The sequence below is a fragment of the Cheilinus undulatus genome, linkage group 16 (genome assembly GCF_018320785.1).
Source record: "Cheilinus undulatus linkage group 16, ASM1832078v1, whole genome shotgun sequence".
Taxonomy (NCBI): Eukaryota; Metazoa; Chordata; class Actinopteri; order Labriformes; family Labridae; genus Cheilinus; species Cheilinus undulatus.
The window spans coordinates 4,508,852-4,536,330 of NC_054880.1; the positions used below are offsets into that span (position 1 = coordinate 4,508,852).

At 40.0% G+C, this 27,479-nt stretch overlaps 1 protein-coding gene across 3 annotated transcripts; it reads left to right on the forward strand.

Moving 5' to 3' along the window:
* The first annotated feature begins 3,748 nt into the window (after nt 1-3,748).
* Nucleotides 3,749-10,365, forward strand: LOC121523801 (zinc finger protein 250-like). 3 transcript variants are annotated; one of them, XM_041808851.1, is made up of 4 exons: nt 3,749-4,009; nt 5,933-6,022; nt 6,734-6,890; nt 8,581-10,365. In XM_041808851.1, the coding sequence occupies exon 4, from the start codon at nt 8,595-8,597 to the stop codon at nt 9,624-9,626; it is 1,032 nt and encodes a 343-aa protein (XP_041664785.1). In that variant the 5' UTR covers nt 3,749-4,009; nt 5,933-6,022; nt 6,734-6,890; nt 8,581-8,594; the 3' UTR covers nt 9,627-10,365. The 3 variants fall into 2 exon arrangements, with proteins under 3 accessions (XP_041664784.1, XP_041664785.1, XP_041664787.1); XM_041808850.1 differs by having other exon boundaries at nt 6,734-6,894.
* The last annotated feature ends 17,114 nt before the right edge of the window (nt 10,366-27,479 follow it).

The window sequence follows — 27,479 nt, forward strand, 5'->3', positions numbered from 1 at the left end:
CACGAAGAGAAAAAAAAAGTATTAGGGCCACACGAAGAAGAAAAAAGTATTAGGGCCACACGAAGAGAAAAAAGTATTAGGGCCACACGAAGAAGAAAAAAGTATTAGGGCCACACGAAAAAGAAAAAAGTATTAGGGCCACACGAAGAAGAAAAAAGTATTAGGGCCACACGAAGAGGAAAAAAAAGTATTAGGGCCACACGAAGAGAAAAAAAAAGTATTAGGGCCACACGAAGAAGAAAAAAGTATTAGGGCCACACGAAGAGGAAAAAAGTATTAGGGCCACACGAAGAAGAAAAAAGTATTAGGGCCACACGAAGAGAAAAAAGTATTAGGGCCACACGAAGAGAAAAAAAAAGTATTAGGGCCACACGAAAAAGAAAAAAGTATTAGGGCCACACGAAGAGGAAAAAAGTATTAGGGCCACACGAAGAGGAAAAAAGTATTAGGGCCACACGAAGAGAAGAAAAAAGTATTAGGGCCACACGAAGAAGAAAAAAGTATTAGGGCCACGAAGAGAAAAAGTATTAGGGCCACACGAAGAAGAAAAAGTATTAGGGCCACACGAAGAGGAAAAAGTATTAGGGCCACGAAGAGAAAAAAGTATTAGGGCCACGAAGAAGAAAAAGTATTAGGGCCACACGAAGAAGAAAAAAGTATTAGGGCCACACGAAGAAGAAAAAAGTATTAGGGCCACACGAAGAGGAAAAAAGTATTAGGGCCACACGAAGAGGAAAAAAGTAGTAGTGCCACACGACGAAGACAAAAGAATTAGGGCCACCTCGAAAAGAAAAATGTATTAGGGCCACACGAAGAGAAAAAAGTATTAGGGCCACACGAAAAAGAAAAAAGTATTAGGGCCACACGAAGAGAAAAAAGTAATAGGGCCACACGAAGAACAAAAAAGTATTAGGGCCACACGAAGAGGAAAAACGTATTAGGGCCACACGAAGAGAAAAAAAAAGTATTAGGGCCACACGAAGAAGAAAAAAGTATTAGGGCCACACGAAAAAGAAAAAAGTATTAGGGCCACACGAAGAGAAAAAAAAAGTATTAGGGCCACACGAAGAAGAAAAAAGTATTAGGGCCACACGAAAAAGAAAAAAGTATTAGGGCCACACGAAGAAGAAAAAAGTATTAGGGCCACACGAAGAAGAAAAAAGTATTAGGGCCACACGAAAAATAAAAAAGTATTAGGGCCACACGAAGAAGAAAAAAGTATTAGGGCCACACGAAAAAGAAAAAAGTATTAGGGCCACACGAAGAGGAAAAAAGTATTAGGGCTACATGAAAAAGAAAAAAGTATTAGGGCCACACGAAAAAGAAAAAAGTATTAGGGCCACACGAAAAAGAAAAAAGTATTAGGGCCACACGAAGAGGAAAAAAGTATTAGGGCCACACGAAAAAGAAAAAAGTATTAGGGCCACACGAAGAGGAAAAAAGTATTAGGGCCACACGAAGAGGAAAAAAGTATTAGGGCCACACGAAGAGAAAAAAAAAGTATTAGGGCCACACGAAGAAGAAAAAAGTATTAGGGCCACACGAAAAAGAAAAAAGTATTAGGGCCACACGAAGAAGAAAAAAGTATTAGGGCCACACGAAAAAGAAAAAAGTATTAGGGCCACACGAAGAGGAAAAAAGTATTAGGGCCACACGAAGAAGAAAAAAGTATTAGGGCCACACGAAAAAGAAAAAAGTATTAGGGCCACACGAAGAGGAAAAAAGTATTAGGGCCACACGAAGAGGAAAAAAGTATTAGGGCCACACGAAGAGAAAAAAAAAGTATTAGGGCCACACGAAGAGGGACAAAAAATATTTAAAAAATGACACCACCAGAATAAAGTCGTAATATTACGAGAAAGACAGTCTGCTGCGGCGCCGCGGATCTACGACGGAGTATTGTCCTGATTCTGATAATAATTTTATGCTGATGTGCCAAAAGATGAAGTGTTTCCTTATTTGTGAAACTGATACTAAAGTAGCTTCACAACATGCTCAACATTGCTCATTTTAACGAAGGTGGCGCCGTGGTAGACTCTCTTTATTGTAATATTTTATTCGTTATTATTCAACTTAATTCTCGTAATATTACGACTTTATTCTCGTAATGTCAAAAAAACTTTTTTTTTAATTCTTTTTTTTTTCTCAGTCGTAAAGAATATGCTTTAGGACAAGAAAAAAATAAAATAAAGTAAACTTCGATATTCTTTTCAACAACCATGAATTTCTTAAGAATCCAAATAAAAATCCCATGATCCAATCTTCTGTTGGTGTATTTAACATTTCACTGATACTAAATATTTCTTCTATGTTCGTTTTCAATCTCTTTCTCTATCATACTTTCTGCATTCTATAAAAATATGTTTCACCCTTTCTTCTTCTCCACAACTATCACATCTGAATTTCCGTCTTCCTTCTTCGTTGTTGTTAAATGGCGGCAAACCATCTAAGAAGCACAGTAGCGCCACCCGCTGGACAGGTTCAAAGTCACGGTATTTATTTATTTATTCATAACATGGGGGAATGCTCATTAATGAACACAAACATGTAAATGTGCCAGATTGTAGCCATTGGCTAGCTTCCATCTGTGGTCCCCGGCAGGTTGATGGTGTGTACAACAAAGAGTCCATTAAAAATCAACATAAAAATCAGACAACACCAAAACCAGACAGTTTGGACAGCACAATAAAATACAAAGACCCAAATATAAGGATACCCAGCTTAGACCAGAAATAAAGTGACCACTGTAAAGTAAAAGTGCATAAGAGCGATATAAAGTGCTTTAGTGCTAAAGTGGAAGTGTGCTGATATATTACACATAATCATGAGTGTGCTTAAAAAGGCAATGTATCAGGGCCACTCTACAAATATTAGAATATATATATTAATATTAGAATATACGATAGAAAAGACTATATATTTTCCAAAAAGATGGACTTTTTCAGTTCAGAAGATCCAATATTTGTATTGATTTAATCAATCTCAATACAATGTATTGGCAAAATGTGTCATAAATAAAAGACACTAGTAGAACAGGAAAATGTCTGTACCCAGTACACACTGAGGAAACGCCATCCTAAAGGTTTAAAATGAGTAAACACTGGAGGCTGGGTTAAAGTCAGCTTAATGTGCTTAGAAAGCAATGAAAGAAGCAATTATTAGTATGGTCATTTACTCTTATTTCTCTCTTTCTTTCTTTACTTATTCTTTTTTCCTTCTTTATTTATTTAATCGAATTACAGAATTATGCTGATGACCACTCAACTCCCACAGAGTGTCAGAAAATAGAGCTTTTACACATCATCCCTTCCTAATGTCAAATACTGTCCTGCTTTACTGAGTCTCTGGTAATGTAAGAAGGCTCTCTGTGGTAAATGCCTCACCATAAAAGCACTATTGCACTAATCAATTTTCTCCAACAGTCATATCTTCCTCACATAGATCTACCCACATCCTTGGGTGTTTTATAGTCTAGTCGGAGTCCTTGCAGACTTTGCACATCTTGCAAACATACAACCAAAGCTCACTGACATTTACACACGAGAAAAATACCTACATTAGCTTGTACATGTTCAAATCTGTTTTTAATACTCTTCAGTTTCATTTATTATTCTGTAAGCACTAAAGCTGATTCTGATTGGTTCTAGACAACTCTGATCTACTTTCCAACACTAGGTGGCGGTAATGCTCCTGAAAACGGAGTGGCACTACAACAAACACAGAAGAAGAAGAAGAAGAAGAAGAAAGCTCCGTCTTTTGCTTTTGTTCACATTTTCTCGATCATGTCAGAAATATCAACACCTCCACGACTACTGTCGGCTTCACGGCCTGTTAAAAACTTCGACAAAAGAAAGACGGTGGCCGAGAAGGCTGCAGCCAAAAGGAGGAGAGACCGAGCTAGCCCACGCACGAGGATCAACATCGGCTCATCTTTTGAAGAGTGGAGAGAGCTGAGGAGGCTGAGAGCTTTCAGCAGCGATGCTGTGGCTGCGGTCTTTCTGTTGGACAGGTACCATGACTGTTGATTTCAGAATGACACGTTTAACCACGAAGCTTGGATCTAGACATGTTAGCTCAATGCTAACCTTAGCTCTCAACTCCGGGCTGTCTGCGCGTCCATGTGGGCGTGGCTTAGTTTATCCGTAATCGCTGAAACCACGTTGAGTCATATTCCGTCTGTGCGTCAGCTCAGAGTGTGATCATGTTTCAGCGTCAGCTTGACCCCCAGTCAGCCCCGCATCCTGATGAACAAATGTTGAAGAAACGGCCATTCTCCGGTAAAACAGGATGAGCCTCCGTTTAAAGGATGGAATGAAAAAAGAAATTCCCCTTATTCATGATTTTTTATTCTCCCTGCAGATAACAGACATAGAATGACTACACCTGTAGGTAGAGTAGGATTTGTTGATTTTTTTTCCTTAACTAATTTAGGCTTCTTTAAAATGACCTAAAATGTATTGACATATACAAAATAAATAACAGAATGGAAAAATTAAAGATTTTTTAAAAAGTCTTCGGCCTGCCTGAGCCGTCAGAGTCACATCAAACCAAAAACCTTAGATCAAAAAGTCTCAGTTCATTTCATAGTGTTGATTCACGGCCGACCCTTCTGGAACCCAGTCCTCCAAAAACATAGTTTTCCTTAGTTTGTTGCAGAATGTCTCCACTGAGGTCCTCGTGTTTTTCCTTTTGGTCAGGGGTCAGATGTTATTGGGACAACTTTTGTCATGTTCAGATTTTCATGTTAAATTAGCCAAACTGTCCCTTTATCAGTGGAGATCATTCTTACCCTGAACTAAAAACGTCACTGACTGGAATCTTCCAGCAGGTGTGTGTGAATACCCGACCTTTAATATAAAACATTCAGTGTGACTGTGATCCAAAGATCAGCTGGTTTATGTAAGTCTAGTTTTGAGAAGACCCCTATAAAAAAGATAGCTCGAAAATAGGATTAATGTTATGATGAAAATAAGAAACCCACAGTGATTACCTTTAAAAAACAGATGGAAATTAAAAATATCCTTTTATTAAAGGCACAGGTCATTTTTGTGACTTTTTTCAGTTAAAGTTCTGCTGAAAGACACAGGTCTGTGGTAGTTTCTGGTCTGTTATCCTTGATGATGACTCAGTTACACCTATGAACAATGTAATGAACAACATAACTCAAAAGTTGTGGACAGATTTTGATGAAATTTTCAGGAAATGTCAGAAATGGCATAAGGAAGAACTGATCAGATTTTGGGACTGATCCGGATCACCGTCTGGATTTAGAAATTTTTAAAGGATTTTGTACTATTGGGAGATAGGGCTAATGGCGGAAGTCTGCGCTGTTACCACTTTACACCAGGAGATGGCAGACTTGAGTAACTTCAATCCCAGCAGCATTTGTGGGTGTGTTTCTATTCAAAGTTTTGGAGTTTATAGAGTTTGAAAGACGCACGCCCGGTTGAGGAGACGAGTCGGAGCGTAACAGAGAGAAAGACAGCGAATTGTAGTGAGAATACTCACAATGCTGGGAGGAATAGAGGAATATTCACCCTCTGACATGACTTCCAGTCGTGCGGTGAGACCATGGGTGCATCTGTTAGCACCCATAGCAGAGCCAACGCTTTGCTCACTGTGTTTCCACCCCACTGGGGAGGGAGTAATCGGCGAATGCCGTGGTGGGGGGCAATGGGGACGGATCCAGGAATTTTTTAAAGGATTCTTCACTACTGGGAGATAGGGCTAATGGTGGAGGTCTGCGCTCTCCGAGTGCTGTTCTAGTTATTATTGTAATATTTCTCTAGTACAACAACTGTGTTTAGACATTACAGTCTTACATGTCTGTCATTTACACAGACTTATCTGTGAACGGGACATTTTACAGTTGTTGTTATGTTGTGTATCCGTCTGGTATTTTTTAAACTTATTCCAATTTATTTATTTTCAGTTATGATAAGGACGCATCGACTTCAAAGCTGCAGAAACACAGATCTATGAGACCACTTCCTCCTGCTGGACCAGGGCCTCTCTCTGAGCGGTGAGCATCAGGTGACACTGATATGAACTCGGGTTAGAGGACTGTTCTCTCTGATATCTGTTCTTTGGCAGAGATACAGCAGAATAAAATGCAGCTGCTTGCTGCCATTATCATCCTCTACTCCTGCACTCCAGCACCTTAGTTCTCAACTGGCGGGTTGGGAACCAAAAAATGGGTTGCAAAGAAATTTTTGAAAGGTTGCCAAGAATTTTTGTGTTTTTTATCTGTGCTTTTATTTTGAAGGATACACCTCCATATGCCTCACATCTTCGTTCCCATCCAAATACAAAGTGTCCCATTTTTCATTTATGGGATGGACCGATGCCTCTCTGTCTCTCAGACTCTTGTCTGCCCTGGATGGTGATTACATACAGTTAGAGGGAGAGAAAAGTACTGCGTGACTGTAAATATACCTACCTGGCTGGCCCCTCTATCATTTATGTGATGGATCGATCCATTCACTCTGTTGATGTCCAGAGGATAATAGCCATCCCTGCAGGAGGTCCAACATTTCAACCGAGTCTAACGCGTTGTCAGTAGATCCTGTAGACACTTGTGGTCCATCATAACCCATCCTCACCAGCTGTCAAACCCGAGTTTTATTTTTCATGCAGTAACAGTCCAGTTTTCCATCTTTGACAGAATGAAGGCAAACTTCATCAGCAGTAAACAGATTCTGACGATATTCTGTGATTTTCTTAATCTTTACAGAGACGATGACGCCTCTGTAAATGCTGAGGACATTCTTGAGTTGTTTAATAAAAGGGTAGCAGAGTATGAAGAGGAACTTCAGCATCTAAAAGAGGAGAATGAGCAACAGCGCAGCCGACTGGATGCTGTTTTCAACCCTATCATCCGCTTACACAGAGTAGGTTTGTATTATTTATTATTTTTTAAAATAAATTTAAACTTTAAAGAAACCAAAAGCAAACCTCTGCCTTCTGCAGCAATGTCAGAAGTCATTGAGTTTGAAATGACTGAAAACTAACATGATTTTTGTAGCACTATAATAAAGAAGCGTTAGAAAAGCGCTTTTACACGTGCAGAAGCAAACAGAAGAAAGAAGCAACAACACAAAATTAACAGTGTCTTTAGAAATGAACATGTCTGATGACAATTATAACCAATGCTCAGTACCAGATGTTAACTTGAGCCTTTATCAACCCTTAATAATGGCTTACATAGGATGTTAAGTTTGGCTTATATCAACTCTAAATACCTACTGTAAATATGAACCTATATCAGCTGTAAATATCAGTATCTAATAGCTGTAACTATGGCCTATGTTGGCTGCAAAGATCGGCTTTTTCCTCTCTAAATATCAGCCTGTATCAGTTGTAAATATTGCCCTATGGGGGGATATTAACTGTTGGTTTCAGTCTATATTATATATAAATATTGGTCAAAACCATCTGTGAACACATTCTACTGCACATACAAGCCTATGTCAGCCTAAAAATAGCCTGTATCAGTTATAAATATCAGTCTGTGTTGTCTAAATTTTGGCCTTTATCTTCTACAAATGTTCTATATAATCAGCCTATATTGTATTTAAATATTAGCCTACAATAGTTATAAATATTGCCTTTTATCATCTGTAAATATCGGCTTTTACCACCAGTAAATATTGGTATATATTAGCTGTAAATATGGACAAATATTGTCTTCACATATCAGTTTATAATAGCTATAAATGTTGACCTATATTGCCTGAAATATCTGTTTATAGCAACTATAAATGTTGGCTATATCGTCTGTAAATTTTGGTCTATGTCGTGTGTAAAGATTGATGAATTAAAGCTGTAAATATAAGCCTATGTCAGCTTCAAAATTTGGCCTATATCATCTGTAAATATCAGTATACATTAGCTGTAAAAATTGGCCTATGTTGTCTATAAATATTGGCCTATATCATCTGTAAATATCAGTATACATTAGCTGTAAAAATTGGCCTATGTTGTCTATAAATATTGGCCTATTTCATCTGTAAATATCAGTATAAATTAGCTGTAAATATTGGCCTATTTCATCTGTAAATATCTGCCATTAACACGTGTAAATATTGGTCTAAATTAGCCAGAAATATTTGCCTAAATTGTCTCAACCTATATTGTTTATAAAAATGGGCAAATATAGCCTTTTAAACTTTCCTAATTCAGCTGTAACTGCCTATATTATCTGTTGGTATCATCCTATGTCTGCTTTAAAATGGCCTGTATCATCTGTTAGTAACTGCCTCTGTTGTTTTTTCAATATTGGTATTTATCATCTGCAAATATTGGCCTCTCTCAGTTTTGAAATTTGAGTTTATTGTGTGAAAATTTTGCCCTTTATGAACTTTCTGTATGTTGTAGTCCTCGGTAATTATTTGAGTTTCAGTTTCAATTTTAGTATTTTCTCAAAAATATGAAAACAATGAGGGTCAGCACTACTCCCTCTGTCTGGGGAGGAGGGTCTCTGCCTCAAGTGAAAGACTTAAAATATCTTGGGGTCTTGTAAACAGTTTGGGCTATAATTGAGTGTAAGGTTGACTGGTGGGTTGTGATTGTTCTCCACAGATGTCCAGCAGCTGATGGTGAAAGAAGAGGCTCTTCATGAGCAGGAGGATTGGGACTCCAGTCCAAACCAGAAGAATCCACTAGAGGAACAGGAGGATCTGTGGGGCAGTCAGGAGCTTCAAGGAGCAGAGGAGGCTGCTACCGACATGTTAACATTCACTCCTGTCCCTGTGAAGAGTGAAGAAGAGAAACCTCAGTCCCCACAGTGTTGTGAAAACCAAGACACAGAGCATTTGACAACAGAAGCCAGTAGAGAGGACTGTGGCAGATCAGACCCAGACCAAGACTTTAATCCACACTGTCATTTACAGACAGTTTCTACTGATGAGATTTCACAGCTTTCTGGATCTGACACTGATGACAGTGGTGATTTGGAGGAGAGCGATGAACCTCGGGAAAGTTTCAATACTCTGCTAAATGAAATGGACTGTGCTCCAAGCTCTGGACAAAACCAGAAACACAAAGGAATCCAAACAGAAGAGAGACCATACAGTTGCTCCGATTGTAGTAAAAGATTCCGTGGTAAGAAACATTTACAACAACACATGCTGCGTCATTCAGTGGAGAAACCTTTCAGCTGCTCGGTTTGTGGAAAAAGCTTTAACTACAGAAAGGAGATTGTGACACACATGAGAGTCCACACAGGAGAAAAACCATACAGTTGTTCATTTTGTGGTAAAGAATTTTCTCTGCAGGAAAATTTAAGAAGACATTCCATTATCCATACAGGAGAGAAACCGTTTAGTTGTTCCATGTGTTGTAAAAGATTTTCCCAACATGGACATTTGATCCAACATTCAGTTGTCCACACAGGAGAGAAACCATTCTGCTGTACAGTTTGTGGTAAAGGATTTTCTTTGCGTGGAAATCTGAGGACACACAGTATCATCCACACGGGAGAGAAACCATTTAGTTGTTTAGTCTGTGGTCATGGATACACAACTAATGGATCTCTGAAAAGACACAACTGTTCAAAAAAGGCAGAACCCAGTTTTTATGACCCAGAAAATGATAAATGTGTTCATGAAAGTAGCAGAAACAAATGATACAGTAAGAAATCTGTCAAATGTGACAAAGCCAAACATTTGCTGTTTTAATATTTTGATTGAAAAATTAAATGTACAACAAAGTGCTTCACAATTAATTTCATTTTGGCCTATCCACAGTCAAAGAACCATTATTTACAGCTATTATTTACTTCTAAAACGTGTTCCATAAGCTCTCATTCTAAACATATATATTTTACCATTTATTTTAACACATTCTTGCATGAGGTTGAATTCTGAACACTGTCCTTCCTGTTCTCTCTCTACATATCTTTCCTTAAGTATGGATATTTTGGAGCATTGCTAAGTCATGTTTGGCCAACTTTTAGGGGCAGATATGGGCCAGAAATACCTGGTTAGTCTTATTTGACCTTTTCCAGCATTGGCACCAGATGATTAGACTGGAATTATTGGGATGAACAGGAGAGGAGACATCAGTTGAGATGGAAAGTACAGCTGCTGAAGCAGAGGAAGGGGGAACTTTAGAGAGACATGGATGAGGAAATACACGTCTGATATTTTCAAGTAGATTTGACCAGCCACTTTTAGCAGCTTTTCTACCTCATGTGTACTTCATCCAAAGAGCCACATTGGTGGATCACTTTTGAATAGGTACACAAAGTGAACAGAAAATCATCAGTGTGGACGATCAGTTAAACTTCATTTTAAACATTGATAACAGTGTTGACCCTAACTTCCCCACTGGTGCATCTCTAGTTGTGAACCTATATTTGTTCTTAATGGCAAAATAAAAATACATATTTTAAGGCCAATTTGCTGCTTGTTATTTAACCTTGTTCATGTTCACTGCAGTCCTTAAAAAATATAAAAAGTTGAAGCGACAATAACTTTAATTTTCCTGCCTGATTTTAAATATGGCACTGGACTGACCTGATCACAAGAGGGCGATAAAGTGTAAGATAAATCTTGTGGATTAGATGTCTCTGATCTCTGGTCCTGTGAGTGTGCTTCATCCTTCAGGAACATTCTTCTTTTTTTAGATTAACCTAGGCAACCTAAAAAGCATCTCATCCTGCTTTAAAAAAAACAAAAAAAAAAAAATAGTGGCCAAAAGATGAAGATTTCCATATTTAGGAGTACTGATGTATTTTTGGCAGTTGATCTGTCTGAAATCTGCAATAAAGGCCACACAAGCCTTGAATGTTAGCTGGTCATCTATCATGGCACCCAGGTGTCGGGCAGACTTAGTGGGCATGCGTTATTTGATCCAAGCTGGAAACTGGTCTGTGGTTGCATGGTGGGACCGGCTGGAATGATAATACACTGAGTATTGGACAGGTAGAGCTGCAGGTGATGTTCCCTCATCCATTCAGAAATTCCAGCGAGGCAGGATGAGATCTGAGCTGAGACAGTTGTGTCTTCTGGTGGAAAGGATGGGAAAAGCTATTTATCATAGCAGGGATAAGAAAAGCCATCTGAGCGAATGATTGAACCAAGGGAGGTGGTGTAAATTGGGAAAAGGAGGGAAACAAGCACTGACCCATGGGGCAATCATACCTCATGTGTTTTGGACACTCCTCCCCTCCATGATACTCTAAAGCTGTGGTTCTTAATGTGGGGGTCAGGACCCTCTTGGGGTCACATAACTCTGAGAGGGTTGCTAGATGCCTTAAAAACCAGACCCTACCTACAGTTTTGGCTGGACCCCTGATAAACCCAGAGAATGGACCCCTGATAAACCCAGAGAATGGACCCCTGATAAACCCAGAGAATGGACCCTGATAAAACCCAGAGACTGGCCCTGATAAACCCAGAGAATGGGCCCTGATAAACCCAGAGAATGGACCCTGATAAAACCCAGAGAATGGCCCTGATAAACCCAGAGAATGGACCCTGATAAAACTAGAGAATGGACCCTGATAAACCCAGAGAATGGGCCCTGATAAACCCAGAGAATGGGCCCTGATAAACCCAGAGAATGGGCCCTGATAAACCCAGAGAATGGACCCTGATAAACCCAGAGAATGGACCCTGATAAAACTAGAGAATGGACCCTGATAAACCCAGAGAATGGACCCTGATAAAACTAGAGAATGGACCCTGATAAACCCAGAGAATGGACCCTGATAAAACTAGAGAATGGACCCTGATAAACCCAGAGAATGGGCCCTGATAAACCCAGAGAATGGCCCCTGATAAACCCAGAGAATGGCCCCTGATAAACCCAGAGATACATGAAATTGTTGAAAGTATTTATTCATACCACTTTTTCACTACTTTGTCAGCTGAGTTTTGCCACAATTATTTTCCACTTTAATCAATTTTTCACAATTTGCACCCATTGTTGTCTCTTTTTAACCATATTTGTCACTTCACACTAATTTTTATTTATTTATTTAAATTTTAGGCCATCTTCATCAGTTTATTCCACTAAATTTTGCCGCTACTTTAATCCCATTTCACCTCCTCTTCTGTCCATGTTTTCCACTATTAAACCCTTTCCACCATTTTTTGGCACCTTTTTTGACACTTTCTATCCTCTGTTGCCTCTTTTATTTTATTTGCCACTCTTGGCCCCATTTCGTCTCTTTTACATCCTTTTTGACCACATTTCAAAATTTGGTATTCCAATTTTACCCAGTTTTTTTTTTTCCATTTTGTTTATTGAATTTTCTTAGTTTATACAGTAAATAAAATATCACATACATTGGCAATGACCCAATAAGTCAACAAGTATGCAGAATAACCAACAAATCAAAACAATACCAAACAAACAGCTCAGGTGGATCCAGTTATACACAAAGATACAGGCAATCATCCACTATGCCTACAACAGGTCACAATCCAGGCTCAAGAAGCTCCCCTTACAATAATAGCAGAGAGATCAGGTCCAATATAATTCAAATAAGGCTGCCAGACTTTGTAAAAGTGGTCTTTCTTTGCATGTAACATGTTTGTAAGATACTCAAGAGGGACCAGTTCAGACACAAGTCTACTCCATCCTTTAACAGTAGGGCTCTTATCACTAATCCATTGTAACAATAGATTTTTTTCTTGCGGCAAAAGTGAGAATGTTATACAATCTTTTGTTTGCTTCAGTGCCTAACATCTGACTTGGAAGACCCAAAATCAAAGACATGGCATCCAACTCAAAATTTTTATGAAATATTTTCCCCATTTCAAAAAGTATTTGTGACAATACTTCTGCACATTACCACATGACCATAAACAGTGAGTCAGAGTGCCTATTTCTGTTTTACATCTAACACACAGAGGGGAAAGCGATGGATTAAAGGAATGCCTGCGACTGGGAGATATATGAGTTTGATGTATAATTCTGAATTGGATTGACTTTGTTCGTGAGCATATTGAAATCTTTTTAGCATATTTCCAAATACTATCCCACGTCTCATCATCAATAGTCACTGATAATTCCCTCCCCCATACACCCTTAACCCTCTGCGTGCCAATAGGTGAGATATCACAAATTACCTTGTAGAGAGAGCTCAGACACTTTCTCTGGATGCTGTAGTAACATTTTCTCAATTACAGATACTTCAGGGTGTTCTATAAGAGTAGTACTCTGAGTAATAATTTTACCCAGTTTAACCAATTTCTGCCACTTTCTTCCCTCTTTATTGCCTCAGTTAAGTCATTTATACCCCATTAAACCCATTTCTGCGACTTTTTAATCCCATTTCACCACATTTTCTGGCCATTTTTGGAACAATTAGGCCAATATTTCCACTGTTAGCCCCTTCAGTGCCCATTTTTGCAGACAGTAAGGAGCTCACATCCTTTTTTACAGTAATAATTTATTTATGGCAGCATGCAAAAGCCCTCTGTTGTCTAATGTAATGAGGAAACATGAGCAGCAGGATTTATCCATGCAAACAAGGTTTAATGTGCCTTAATTTGCCTATGCTGACATTCAACAACACTGGAGGGTCAGTGTGTTTAAACACTGCTGATTTGAATCCACATTTCCCTTTTTGATACTGAGTTAGCATCCACATTTTTATTCTTCCACGCCGGCTGTCTACTCCTTCGTACTTTGTTGATCAATGCCGTTCAAAATTTCAGCCTCTTCCCGGGGCGATTGCTATGACCTTTCACATCTCTATCTTTTTAATTTTAAAAATATTTAACCTTTTAAAACAATTTTCAACAGATGGCAAACTTCCACAAATTTGCACTCCTCATAACTTTGGCATTTCTCATTGTATTTTCACTTTTCTACTATTAAACTTCTTCTGCTCATTTCAACTATTTTAATACTTTTTCCTGCTATTTATACTTTTCAACTGTTTTGCTTTTTCTAAAGAAAAAAAATAACACTATTTCAATTGGGCCAGCTTTTCAAATCTTTCAGAAGTTCTAAGCCTTATAACTTCAGCTCACTTCCACATACAGACTTCATTTTTGCTTTATAATGTAGACACACTCCTCAGCTATTTAGGAATGATTCACATTATTGATATCTTTTACAGATTTCTAACAATCCCTGATCAAACTTTATGTAGCCTTCTCCCAGACTCTCAGATGTTTACAATGGCAGTAAATGGAGAGGCTTGAAGTGATGATGTCACATTCTAGAGCACGAGAGCCATTTTGAGTCAAGGCAAAACTTCTGGAACAAACTGCTCTCCTGGAAAAAATATCAGGTCCACAGAAACCAACCAAACTTTAAAACATAGCCACACATCTCCTGTTCCTCTGAAAAAGATTTGAGGTCAAATGGATAAATGGTTTTCCCACAGTTGGGTTAAAAGCGTGACCATCATCCCCTCAGCTGTCCATCTGCACTAATGTTGAAAATTAACCAAGAATTCTCAGTAAAGACGTTTTGAACCACTTTTTAAACTTGCTCTTGAAGCATAATTTCTCACTTCCCAGCCAGGAAACACATATCCCTGTGTTCCGCAACTTCTGCTGATTCTCACGATATCTTTGGTTTTCTGCTAGCTGTTACAGCTAAAGCTAAAATTGACATTCTTTGACTCCTACGATTTGGGTCTTCTGACTGTTCTCTGCATTAGCTCAGCTGTAAGTGACATTCCTTTGACCTCAGCTGTGACTAACTTTGATGTCACCATAGCAACTGTTGTCACACATTAATACACACTAATTACACACACACACACATAGGCTGTTTTCCAATTCACCTACTATACTAGCGGTGCGTACTGATTTGCCCAAAATGTAGTATGCAGTATGCGAACAAATGCGAAAGTTGCAGTATGCCAAAAATACCCAGATGATGTACTGATTCGGGAAAATTTCACAGTATGCATCAGACCAGTCTGCTTTGCCTACTGTTACCCACAATGCAAAGCACCGGGTCAGAGTTCATAATAGTGGAGAGCGGCGGAACTTTCACCAGAGTGACTGACGGGTACAAAAAGTGCCATTACCTTTTATCTTTACCTTTTTAACTCTAAAGCCACACGTATAGCTCTTTTGTGAGGATTTGTGGCTCTTTAATGTCTAAATTTGAAATATTATTCCCCGGGAAACCAGAAGAAAAGGTAATTTTGACCTCAGAATTATCCATTGCAGTTTGTTTCCCATACTTATACAGCAGGCTTTAATTGTCAGACTTAATTGTCAGCCCTTTTTTTGTCTGTATATTTCCATTGCCCTTATTTGCCATTTTTTTTGCCCCTGTTGCCACTTTAATCCCATTTTTGCTTTTTTTCACCAGTTTTTGCCTCTTTTAATCTGCTTTTTGCAAATTGTATTTTTTTCCCTTTTTGCTACTTTTTGCCCATTTAAGGTGCCAATTGCCATTACATATCACTTTTTCCATTTCCCCCAGCTTTTTGCTTCTTTTTGCCAATTTTTGTCACATTTCACTCATTTTCCCCCACCTTTTTGCCAATTTTTGTCACTTTTCACACATTTCCCCCACCTTTTTGCCAATTTTTGTCACTTTTCACTCATTTTCCCCACCTTTTTGCTTCTTTTTCCCAATTTTTGTCACATTTCACTCATTTTCCCCCACCTTTTTGCTTTTTTTCTTTTTGCCAATTTTGTCACTTTTCACTCATTTCCCCCCATGTTTTTGCTTTTTTTTTGCTTATTTTTGTCACTTTTAACCTATTTTGCCCACCTTTTTGCTTCTTTTCCCCAATTTTTGTCACATTTCACCTATTTTGCCCACCTTTTTCTTTCTTTTTGCCAATTTTTGTCACTTTTCACTCATGTTCCCCGCCTCTTTGCTGCTACTTTTTGCCAATTATTGATGTTTTACACTGATTATTTTTGCCACTATTTTGCTGCCTTTTTTTTTAATTAATTAATTTTTTTTAATCATTATTGCCAAATCTAAATCATTCCTTTGTCACGTCTCATCCATTTCTGCCACTTTTTCTCCACTTTTTTTTGTCCCTTTTCACCCAGTTTTTGCCGTTTCCTGCCTATTTTACCCCTGTTCACCCATTTTTGGCCACTTTTTGCCAGCTTTAGCTTTTTTATTGCCACTTTTAATCACTTAGATTGTGACTCTTGCAAATGTATTTTTCAACTATTTGGCTCTTTGATTGAGCAGGGTTGGGTAACACTGGGTTAGATGAATGTTTTTCAAAACTTAAAAAAATCTTTAAACATATTTTAAAGAAAGTTGTAACATTTCTAAACTCCCTGTCAGTGTGAGGACGTGTCAGCAAAGTGACTGGCTGGAGGCCAGACTTGAGTTGTTGTTGCATTCACCTGTAAGATGAATAAATATAAAACCATGTTTCCTGCTCTTAAAAGCCACTGTAAAACCCCTTCAACATCCAGATGGATTGCATGAATTCTTCATATGATTCAGGGAGTTTCTTCTATTTCCACATGGCTTTATCAAGACCAGAGCAGACTCAATGACGTTACTGAGGCTCACGCTCTGTGACAGCAAAATTATCTTTAATAGCAGGATCTGGTTTCTGACGCACACTGACGACAACACAAAGTCAGACATTATGTCTGTGACCAACAACCAGGTCAGTCCTGTTGTTTGAAAAACCGCACCTTCTATCACCGCCAAATCAGCCGTCACTAACCAGAATCCTCCATTACTGCGAAATTCACTCGTCTGTTTTAGTCTGATCTGCTGCCTTAAAGTGAGTTAAGAGTCTAGAAGCTTTTGGTGTAAACCAGATTTAACAAAATTAAACTCAGACTTCTGTAACCCTTCCTACAGCCTTTGCTCACACGGTGCTATCAAAACATTCTCCCCTTGGGTGTTTTACCCTTTAAATCCATCATGAAAAAATGAAGGAATATGTCACATGTGTAAATCTGCCTAGATCAGACCGTCCTCACAAACTGAGTGGGCGTGCAAGAAGGAGACTAGTGAGAGAGGACACCAAGACACCTATGACTACTCTGAAGGAGCTCCAAGCTTCAGCAGCTGAGATGGAGAGACTCTGCAGACAACAACTGTTGGCCGGGTTCTTCACCAGTCAGAGCTTTATGGGAGAGTGGCAAAGAGAAAGACACTGTTGAAGAAAACTCAGATTCAATCTGGACTAGAGTTCACCAGAAGGACTGTGGGAGACTCCATGGGCAAGAGGAAGAAAGTTCTTTGGTCTGATGAGACCAGAATGGAGCTTTGAGACCATCAGACAAGACGCCAAACACTGACATCACCACAAACACACCATCCCCACTGTGGAGCACGCTGGTGGCAGCACCATGCTGTGGGGATGCTTCTCAGCAGTTGGCCCTGGAAGCCTTTTAAGGTAGAATAAATGTGTGAAAATATATATATATATATATATATATATATATATATATATATATATATATATATATATATATATATATATTATTTGATTGATATTACTTTGTAGAAATCTGTTTTTACCTTGACATTAAATATTTTTTTTTTTTATGTTTGTCAAAAAGCCAAACTATATTGACCATGATCGATATATATAAAATGAGTTAAAGGGTAAAACATCTAAGGGGGTGAATACTTTTTATAGGCACTGTGACTCCACACTTCTCTCTAACTCAACAAACATGGCTGATCTAGGTCAGGTATGGTAGTAAATGTTGGTTTGGCCCGTCACCACTTCAACCTTGGTCCCCTTGGGTGGTTGGAGGAATCTGGACTCTCTGCTCTTCATGTGGTGATGACATGAAGTGATTCACATGCAGACCAAACTCAGATTGCGTGATCATTGACAGATGCACTACAAAACTGTTGACAGGCTCCAGATGAGTGTACGACCCAGGGAGATATTCTGATGAATGGGTTCCTTGGTTAGAGTCACATTTGAAGCCATTTGCATGTCAGAGGTGTAAACATCTCTTTCTGTAAATGATTGTGTGGAGGGAAGACAATCACCATCTGAGTTCAGCAGAAGCTGCAGACGTGGTTACAGATGGGGGAAATTTTCAGATGTGTGGTTATGCTAATCACTGTCGGCTTTAGTGAGCTGATGATTCAGGATCAAGGCTGTCAGGACATTCACCATTGCATAATTTACAATCCCGAAAACAGACGTTAGGCTGCACTCACACTAGACTGAGCATGTTTGGCCCTCCAAGTCCACTTTGTTTGATCAGGGCGAGTTCCTCTCCACAGCATGCACAGTGCTTTAAGTGGATTAAAGGAAGAATAAAAAGTTTTAGTCTTTTTCAGTTATACTAGGAGCACTCTGTTCATTTTGATTACAGTTATTGAATATTATTGTTGCTGCAGCTCTTATCAGCAGTGACAGGTGTTAGTGGAACTTCAAGCTCCTTGGCAGAGGCGCTGCCCTTCTCGTGCTGCAGCCATCTTCATCCTGGCTTCAACAGCTTTCAGCCCTTGCCTTTTAAGATGTTGTCCTAAAACATTCCACCCTTGCATTACATTATGTATTTCTTCCAAGCTTAAAACATTCCAGCCTTGCCTTTAAAGATAATGTTGTTCTTCAAAGCACAAATCTCTGCCTTTTAAGATGACTTGCTCCTTTAAAGCATTTCAAACACTCCATCCTCTCCCTTTGAATATGTCATCCTTTAAAGTTTCTGAAAGATTCCATCCTCTGCCTTCAAAGGTGATGTCAGTCTTAGAAGCTTCAAGAACATTCCAGACTTGCCTTAAATGATGATGTCATTCTTAAAAGCTTATTAAATGTTCCATTCTTGCATTTGAGGCTGTTGCCATCTGTTCAAGCTTTTAAAACATTCCACTCTTTTCTTTAAAGATTTGTGTCACCCTTTAAAGTTTAAAAAACATTCCATCTTCTGCCTTTGAATATGTCGTCCTTAGAAGCTTATAAAACATTCCATCCTCTGCCTTTGAAGATGATGTCATCCCTTAAAGCTTATAAAACATTCCATCCTCTGCCTTTGAAGATGATGTCATCCCTTAAAGCTTATAAAACATTCCATCCTCTGCCTTTGAAGATGATGTCATCCCTTAAAGCTCATAAAACATTCCATCCTCTGCCTTTGAAGATGATGTCATCCCTTAAAGCTTATAAAACACTCCATCCTCTGCCTTTGAAGAGGATGTCATCACTTAAAGCTTATAAGACATTCCATCCTTGCCTTTGAAAATGATGCCGTTTTGAAAGGTTGTAAAATGCAACATCTTTTCCTTATACATGCAGGCTTTTCTAGGCCTAGGAGAGGTGAAGATTATTATTAGGGTCCTCGCTGCCCAAAAGGCAAGGACCTGATTGTATTTCGTCCGTTTCTTTCTTCTTATTATTCCACAACCACTTTGAACCTTAATTTGACCCCCTAAACACGCTCAAAAACTCACCAAAATTGGCACACACCTCAGATTCTATGAAAAATTTGATAAAAGGAAAAAATTAACTCCAAACATGCCAAAATGTGCTCTGTAGCACCACCTAGGCACACTAAAACGGCAGTCACGGCCAGTAGGAATGTCGTAGAGAGATCAAACCAACGGTGATACGCTTGTCTCATCGAGACCCACAAATCACGTGCTGACACCCCTAACCTATCTCAAACAGGAAGCCGGCAATTTGCCTTTCAAAATAAAATTTTCCAGGCAAATAGGTCTCCAAACAAAACGTATTTCCACCTAGGCCGTAAATGGTATCAGCTGGAAACGCGCAGAGAAGACACACTAGGCCATGCCGCTCAAACGTGCTGAAGGAATTTGTTGTTTCTCGAACGGTTTCCGAATGACAAGCCCTCAAAGTTGGTACACCCCGAAAAAGCTCTCACAGCTTCTCCCATTCAAATGAATGGGGTGAGTAGGATTCAGCTCCACATAAACTGTGGCATTTAGGCCTCTACACAAAAAACATAGGTCCTACAGCTTTAAAAATGACATGGATGGATCCCTGACAAAATTTACAACAAAAACATCTTATTTTTAGAGCGATCTGGTCAAAATTGTGGCATCTGTGAGGTGAGGTTCAAAAAAATTTCAGTCAATTTGACTCCTGAAAAAAAGAGCAGTTGGGGATGATGTCACTCACCGATTGACAGTTCAGTGCAGCTGGTCATGTGACTCACTGAAGGCGGGAAAATGGAATGTGTAATACCCACCCATTATAAAGTCTGAGGCTCCTGACAGAGCTGCAGGGACACACCTCAGTCTAACTTTGAGCAGGTCAAAGGGTCAAAAAGGGATGAAACCCTCAAAGTGGAGGTCAAACGGGCATGAGGGACGTGCGACAGACCGAGGACCCGACCAATGCTGCTTGCAGCTTTAATTTTATTCTGGTTTTCCTCCAAATGAGCCCTCTTCTGGTTCCACCCACTTGTTCAATAGTTGCCAACTATGGCAACTATTTTGCATTATTGGAGGGTCACAATTCTCCTTGAGGAATTGATGGTGGGTCCTGTGACTCAACCAGTTGAGAACCACTGCTTCAAAAGCATGTTCTTAAAGACGCAGTGCTAGCCTCTATGTTGGTGGCTAATTGGCCCCCATTCTTTCTTTTCAGCATGTAGGGATCCTGAGCCACAGTTAGAGAGCCACAGAGATGATGTCTGGGCTGTTGTTAGGATAAGAGGAGGGAGTCTGTGGTCTTTATCTCCATAAGTCCAACGCCCTGCTGTTCATCATTGTTGATGACACTGAGGAGCTGCTCTAACAGGATCATAGCAGCTGTTGTCCTAACTGAACCTCAGAGATCTGGAGTAAACAGGTCATTTATTTCAGTTGTGTTGTTTTGTTTTGTGTTGTGAAATGGGATTCCACTCCTCCATGTGGTGCTTGTGATCACAAGACTCAGACATTTGATAACTGCCTGGTGTTTGAGTCATCCGGGTCTAATGTAAAACTATCAGAGAAAGAAAAGTGAAAGGAAATGCTTGTCTGTTTCTTCTCCTCTAGGACTGAGTGATGTCTTATTTTAAAGCTTTTATCATGAACATGCACACAAAAAATGGAGGATTATTAGTGATGGTGATTAAAGAGACAGCATGGCTAAATCTAAATACTCCTAGATACTGAATAACCACCATTCCCTTCTCTCCTACCCCAGAGGAGCTCTGATGATAAAAACACCTGAATAGAGGACTTCCATTTTCATTCTGATGGTGGAGTCTTTCTGAGAACTGGTCTCCCAGCAGGTATGACTTGTTTCTGTCTGTTAGTAACCAGAGATAGGTTTTCATTTAAACAGATGGCAAATGGATGCTTCTGGGAAACACAAACGCTCTGCAATACTTTATTTTCTACAAATTTTGCCAAAAAGTCTACTAAGGCCGCCCATAAAGGGGAGAGCTTTCTGGGAGTCAGCCAATCGAGGGGTTCATGGCGGTCAGCAAAATCATGGTCAATTGTAAAGTTCAGCATGTTTCATTTTTAACCAGAATAACAGCCACTCTTCCATGTTTCCTCTGACCACAGAACAGTTTTCCATGTTTCCTCAGTCCATGTTAAATGAGCTCTGGTCCAGAGAAGATGGACCATGGTGGTTCTGGATCCTGTTCACATATGGCTTCTTCTCTCCATGATCCAGCTTTAACTGTCATTGGTGGATGGCACGGCCAACTGTGTTGACAGACGATGATTTCTGGAATGTTCCTGAGCCCATGCAGGGATTTCACTACAGAATCATGCCTGTTTTTAATGCAGTGGCCCCTGAGGGCCCCTGAGGGCCCCTTCAGCCTTGCCCCTTGCTCACAGAGACTCTCTGAATCTTTGATGATATTATGGACTGGAGATGGAGGGAGATTCAAAGTCTTTGCTATTTTACGTTGAGGAACTTTTTTCTAAACAACAGAGTAGAGGGAGGTGTTTTTTAAAGGGGACATATGCAAAATCACTTCTTCAGTCTTTTCTAACACAAATATGTGTCCCTGGCCTGTCCATAGTCCATTCCCTCTCCCCCTCTCCCCCTCTCTCTCTCCACCTTTCATAAATGTGTGCTGAAACAAGCCGTTCTCAGTTTTTACATCTAGTGACCACTAGGGGCGTAAGCACCCGCCCCCAGGTTTGGTTGGCCCTCCCCCACTTGGAGGAAAGTTCTGCCCTCCTCTCCTGACCCTCTCAGCTACCAGCTGACATGTTGGATAGCTCAGTGGGTTACTCTGCTGACTACGGTCTGGGAGATTGATGGTTCAAATCCCAGTCAGGTCCTAAACTTTGGATAAGTGTTTGTAACATCAGGAGTGCTGAATCCATTTCCTGAGAGGGTGTGGTCAGGGTGAGACTAATTACCATTTAAACCCACAACCACAGAAACAGCTCGCTCTGTGAAGGATTGAAACAGAAGGGTTTTAGACATGCAAAAATCCAATACTGGAGTGTTTTTTCAGCAACCAACTTCACAGGCATGTTTTGGGGACCTCTGAGAAAAATATCAACTTGTCTGAAAAGGGTAAAATATGTCCCCCTTTAAAAATCCTCCTGATGTAAAAGCAGAGGGTGGATGATATCCATTCTCACTCATATTGAAGGCTACACATGGACAGCAGTAGATGTTGAAATACTTCCAGAGAAAGTGAGAGATTACAAGGTAACTTTATTTTTAGGTGCTTTGAATGGATTTGCCTGTGTACAGTTTAATCTGCAATCACATCTGCAAGTACAATGTGTTCCTTTCTAGGAAGTCCTCCCTGTGCTCCCCTGAGTCCCATCCCTGCTTTATCACTTTATTTTCTTTAGCTTTCAGAAGTGCATTTGAATGCAGCTCAAAATAGCACCCATCAGCTGAATCCGACTTTGTTTAGAGTAACAGAGAGCTCCAGTCAGCTGCAGGGTCAGGCCGTTGAAGTGTGCCTCTGTGTCAGTCAGCACAGACCTCTCTGTTTGCTCTGCCATTTGTTTTTTATTCTCAGCTCAGCAGTAGAAATGGATGCACACACTTCTGCCTGCCATTCATTATTCACACAGGTATACTGGGAAGCGTTTACTACTTTTGCTGCTCTCATGCAACATGCATTAAAGCTTTCATGGCTGCTGTCACCTCGCTGCTGCTGTCAGTTCCAGGAACTCCTGGCTTCATTTTCACATTTTGTCAAGTCAGCTTCCACCTATAATCCAGGATTTTTCCATTCTGCTTCACTCTAACTCTGGGATGCTCTTCCCTTAAAAATGTCCAAATGTCCAACACTCTAAATAATGCTAGTACACTTAATTTAACCATAGTAAAAATACTGCTCAGAGATGGGGACATTGTGGTCAAATGATACATTGAAATGCAGAGATATTTGTAAAAATGACAACATTTGTTGCTTAGCAATCCGGTGAAAGGGGTCCCTCTGTAATGTTCCTTCTGGGGGCCTTAAATCCGTAGCTACGCCCCTGCCTGCAGGCCTCACTGACTCAGTCAAGGTCAAAGTTCATGACTCAACAAAAAGAACACAAAGGCCTGTCTTACATTTGCCAAAAAACATCCTGATGATCCCCAAGACTTCTGGGAAATTATTTTGTGGACTGACCTGACAAACGCTGAACTTTCTGGAAGGAGTGCGTCCCGTTCCATCTGGAGTCAAACTAACCCAGCATTTCATCAGGAGAACATCAGACCAACAGTCAGACATGGAGGTGGTAGTGTGATGGTCTGGACCAGGACCTGGACCACTAGAACCATGAATTCTGCTCCCAACCAGGGAATCCTGAAGGAGAATGTCCGGCCATCAGTTCATGACCTCAAGATCAAGACCACTTGGGTTATGGAGCAGGACCATGATCCAGACACACCAGCAAGTCCACCTCTGACTGGACTAAAGACTAAATGAAGGTTCTGAAGTGATCTAGTCAGAGTCTGGACTTAGATCTGACTGAGATGCTGTGACCTTAAACAGGACGTTCATGCTGGAAAACCCTCCAATGTGGATGAATGAAAACTATTCTGCAGAGAAGAATGGGACAACATTCCTCCACAGTGATATCAAAGACTAACTGAGAGTGTTGCCAGTTGTTGCTGCCAAGGATGGAACGACCAGTTATCAGGTGTAGACTATTATGTTCCCAGGTAGGTCTGGATGGTTTATTCCCTTAATAAATAAAATCATCATTTAAAAATGGAATATTTTGATTGATCAGGATATCTTTGTCTATTTACAATGTTTCGATGATTGGAACCCTGTTAGAGTAACAAATGTGAAAAGCCTACTGTAGATACTGTAGCTGTTTCTTTGGGCTAAAGAAGACAGGTTTAGGGTTTCAGATTTTTGCCGTTTCTAACATTCTTTTCTGACTCGATCATGAGGTTGACGTTCCTCCTGTCATTCCTGATCACTGATGATGTTTCCTTCTTGTAAACTCCCAGGTCAGCTGCTGATCAACTTCACATTCATGTGACTTTTTGTCAAGAAAGAAAACTGAGGGACTACAAGAAGTGAGAAAAGAGAATTTTAGATTTTTTGCAGACCTGCAGGGATGACTGCTTGTGTGGTTTCTTCTGTAGGTGAGCTCTACGGCTGATTTTAAAAGTCTTAGCAGGAGGACAGAGAATATTACTGACAGTCTGCAGCTGTGAGACGTAATGAAAGCCAGGAAGGAGGAAATCCAAACTGGTTATTTCCACAGATCTGTCACTGAAGCACAAGCATGATAAAATCCAAACCTGTAGTTCCCTGTGGCCAAACACAGAAACTCTATGCATGATTGCATCAGTGTCATTTTTGATCGGAAACTTATGTGTTTATTTGATAGACAAGCTCAGCGAGCCAAGTCCCTGCAGCTCTGCAGAGTATTTCCTTCTTTCTGTCAGCACGTGTTGCAACCAGGGAACTTCACATTTGAAGTACAGATCAGGATGAAATTATTAGACCCAAGATAGAAACTTCAGATTCACTCAGGTATTTCTCAGGTGCTGCTAAACAGAGCAAGGAGTTTAACACAGCTTTAAAAACAGCCTAGTTTTACTTTAGACGCTAACATTATTCTACTCAGCTCACAGAAACGACATTATAAACCAGAAAATACCAGGGTCTACATGTTGTCCCCTTTAGAACTACCAGGGTCTACATGTTGTCCCCTTTAGAACTACCAGGGTCCACATGTTGTCCCCTTTAGAACTACCAGGGTCTACATGTTGTCTCCTTTAGAACTACCAGGGTCCACATGTTGTCCCCTTTAGAACTACCAGGGTCTACATGTTGTCTCCTTTAGAACTACCAGGGTCCACATGTTGTCCCCTTTAGAACTACCAGGGTCCACATGTTGTCCCCTTTAGAACTACCAGGGTCCACATGTTGTCCCCTTTAGAACTACCAGGGTCTACCTGTTGTCCCCTTTAGAACTACCAGGGTCTACATGTTGTCTCCTTTAGAACTACCAGGGTCCACATGTTGTCCCCTTTAGAACTACCAGGGTCCACATGTTGTCCCCTTTAGAACTACCAGGGTCCACATGTTGTCCCCTTTAGAACTACCAGGGTCTACATGTTGTCTCCTTTAGAACTACCAGGGTCCACATGTTGTCCCCTTTAGAACTACCAGGGTCCACATGTTGTCCCCTTTAGAACTACCAGGGTCTACCTGTTGTCCCCTTTAGAACTACCAGGGTCTACCTGTTGTCCCCTTTAGAACTACCAGGGTCTACATGTTGTCCCCTTTAGAACTACCAGGGTCTACATGTTGTCCCCTTTAGAACTACCAGGGTCTACCTGTTGTCCCCTTTAGAACTACCAGGGTCTACATGTTGTCCCCTTTAGAACTACCAGGGTCTAGATGAGGACCCTCTCCTCCTCAGTTCCTGTTTTATAGATAGAGATATAAGAAAACAATCAGTTCAGAAGGTTAAAATGATGAGATCATCATGTCCACAAGTACAGCCGCCGCCATCACCAGGTGGTGTGAATTACCACTGGTCCTCTTCTACTCTCTCATTAGACCATCCTTTTAAAGATAACCTTGGTATACTGTTGAGTAAATTTGAAGGTCTGGTTTGATCGAAGACTCTTTTACTAAAGATGTGGGTTAACAGGGTGAGGTGAGAAGTGCGACTGTGGGTCTGTGCTTCACCACCATCATAGTTACTGTAGGCAGAAAGGAAACTAGTGTAGTGGCTGGATTACAAACTCCACATGAAACAGATGGTACGTCATCATTTTTACATCTGTGCATCTTTCAGCTAGATTTTACATGGAATTCAAAAGATTTGGCATGTAAAATTTTTACCGACAAATTTGTTTAGTTAATCTGGGAGCCACATTTAACACAAATAATTCACAAAACTGCAACAACACAACAAAATAAGTGCATGGTGTGGTGTTTAGAAAATGCCAGACATCAGCTGGAGAATGAGGAAGGAAGAAGTAAGGTTTCCTGAGCAGGAGGTCAGACTCTAGGTCTTCTCTGAAGTCGATGTTCCTTTCTCTAATGCTGAGTCAAGTCACAGCTGTATACTTCACAGAAACGCAGGCATGTGTGTGAAAGGTTAAAGGACTGGACTGTTATCTTGTTGAGTGTTTCTGTTTTAACTGCTACATGCAGAATAGACAATTCACAGCAAAGGAAAAGGCCGACATGGGTATGTCTGAAAACTCAGTCTCTGCTTTCAAAAATGTTACAATTTAAAACCCTATTCTTCCTTATGAAAACAAAAACATTCCGTAAACATCCCGCCATGTCACCCATAGTCCAACCTTCAATGTGTGGGTGACGCAGCTAACACAGACACCAGCGACATCCCTGACATTCCTCTACAACAGGAATGTGAGTTAATGTCCAAACAACCCAGTCAAGGTCTGGTCACAAACCGCCAATGTAGAGGGAGAGGTCTGAGTGGGAACAGAATGTTTCATAAGCTTTAAAGGGTGATATCAATAAAGGCAGAGGATGGAATGTTTTATAAGCTTTAAAGAGTGATATCAATAAAGGCAGAGGATGGAATGTTTTATAAGCTTTAAAGAGTGATATCAATAAAGGCAGAGGATGGAATGTTTAATCAGCTTTAAAGGTTGATATCAATAAAGGCAGAGGATGGAATGTTTAATCAGCTTTAAAGGTTGATATCAATAAAGGCAGAGGATGGAATGTTTTATAAGCTTTAAAGAGTGATATCAATAAAGGCAGAGGATGGAATGTTTTATAAGCTTTAAAGAGTGATATCAATAAAGGCAGAGGATGGAATGTTTAATCAGCTTTAAAGGTTGATATCAATAAAGGCAGAGGATGGAATGTTTAATCAGCTTTAAAGGTTGATATCAATAAAGGCAGAGGATGGAATGTTTTATAAGCTCTAAAGGGTGATATCAATAAAGGCAGAGGATGGCATGTTTAATTACCTTCAAAGGGTGATATCAATAAAGGCAGAGGATGGAATGTTTTATAAGCTCTAAAGGGTGATATCAATAAAGGCAGAGGATGGCATGTTTAATTACCTTCAAAGGTTGATATCAATAAAGGCAGAGGATGGAATGTTTTATAAGCTTTAAAGAGTGATATCAATAAAGGCAGAGGATGGAATGTTTAATCAGCTTTAAAGGTTGATATCAATAAAGGCAGAGGATGGAATGTTTTATAAGT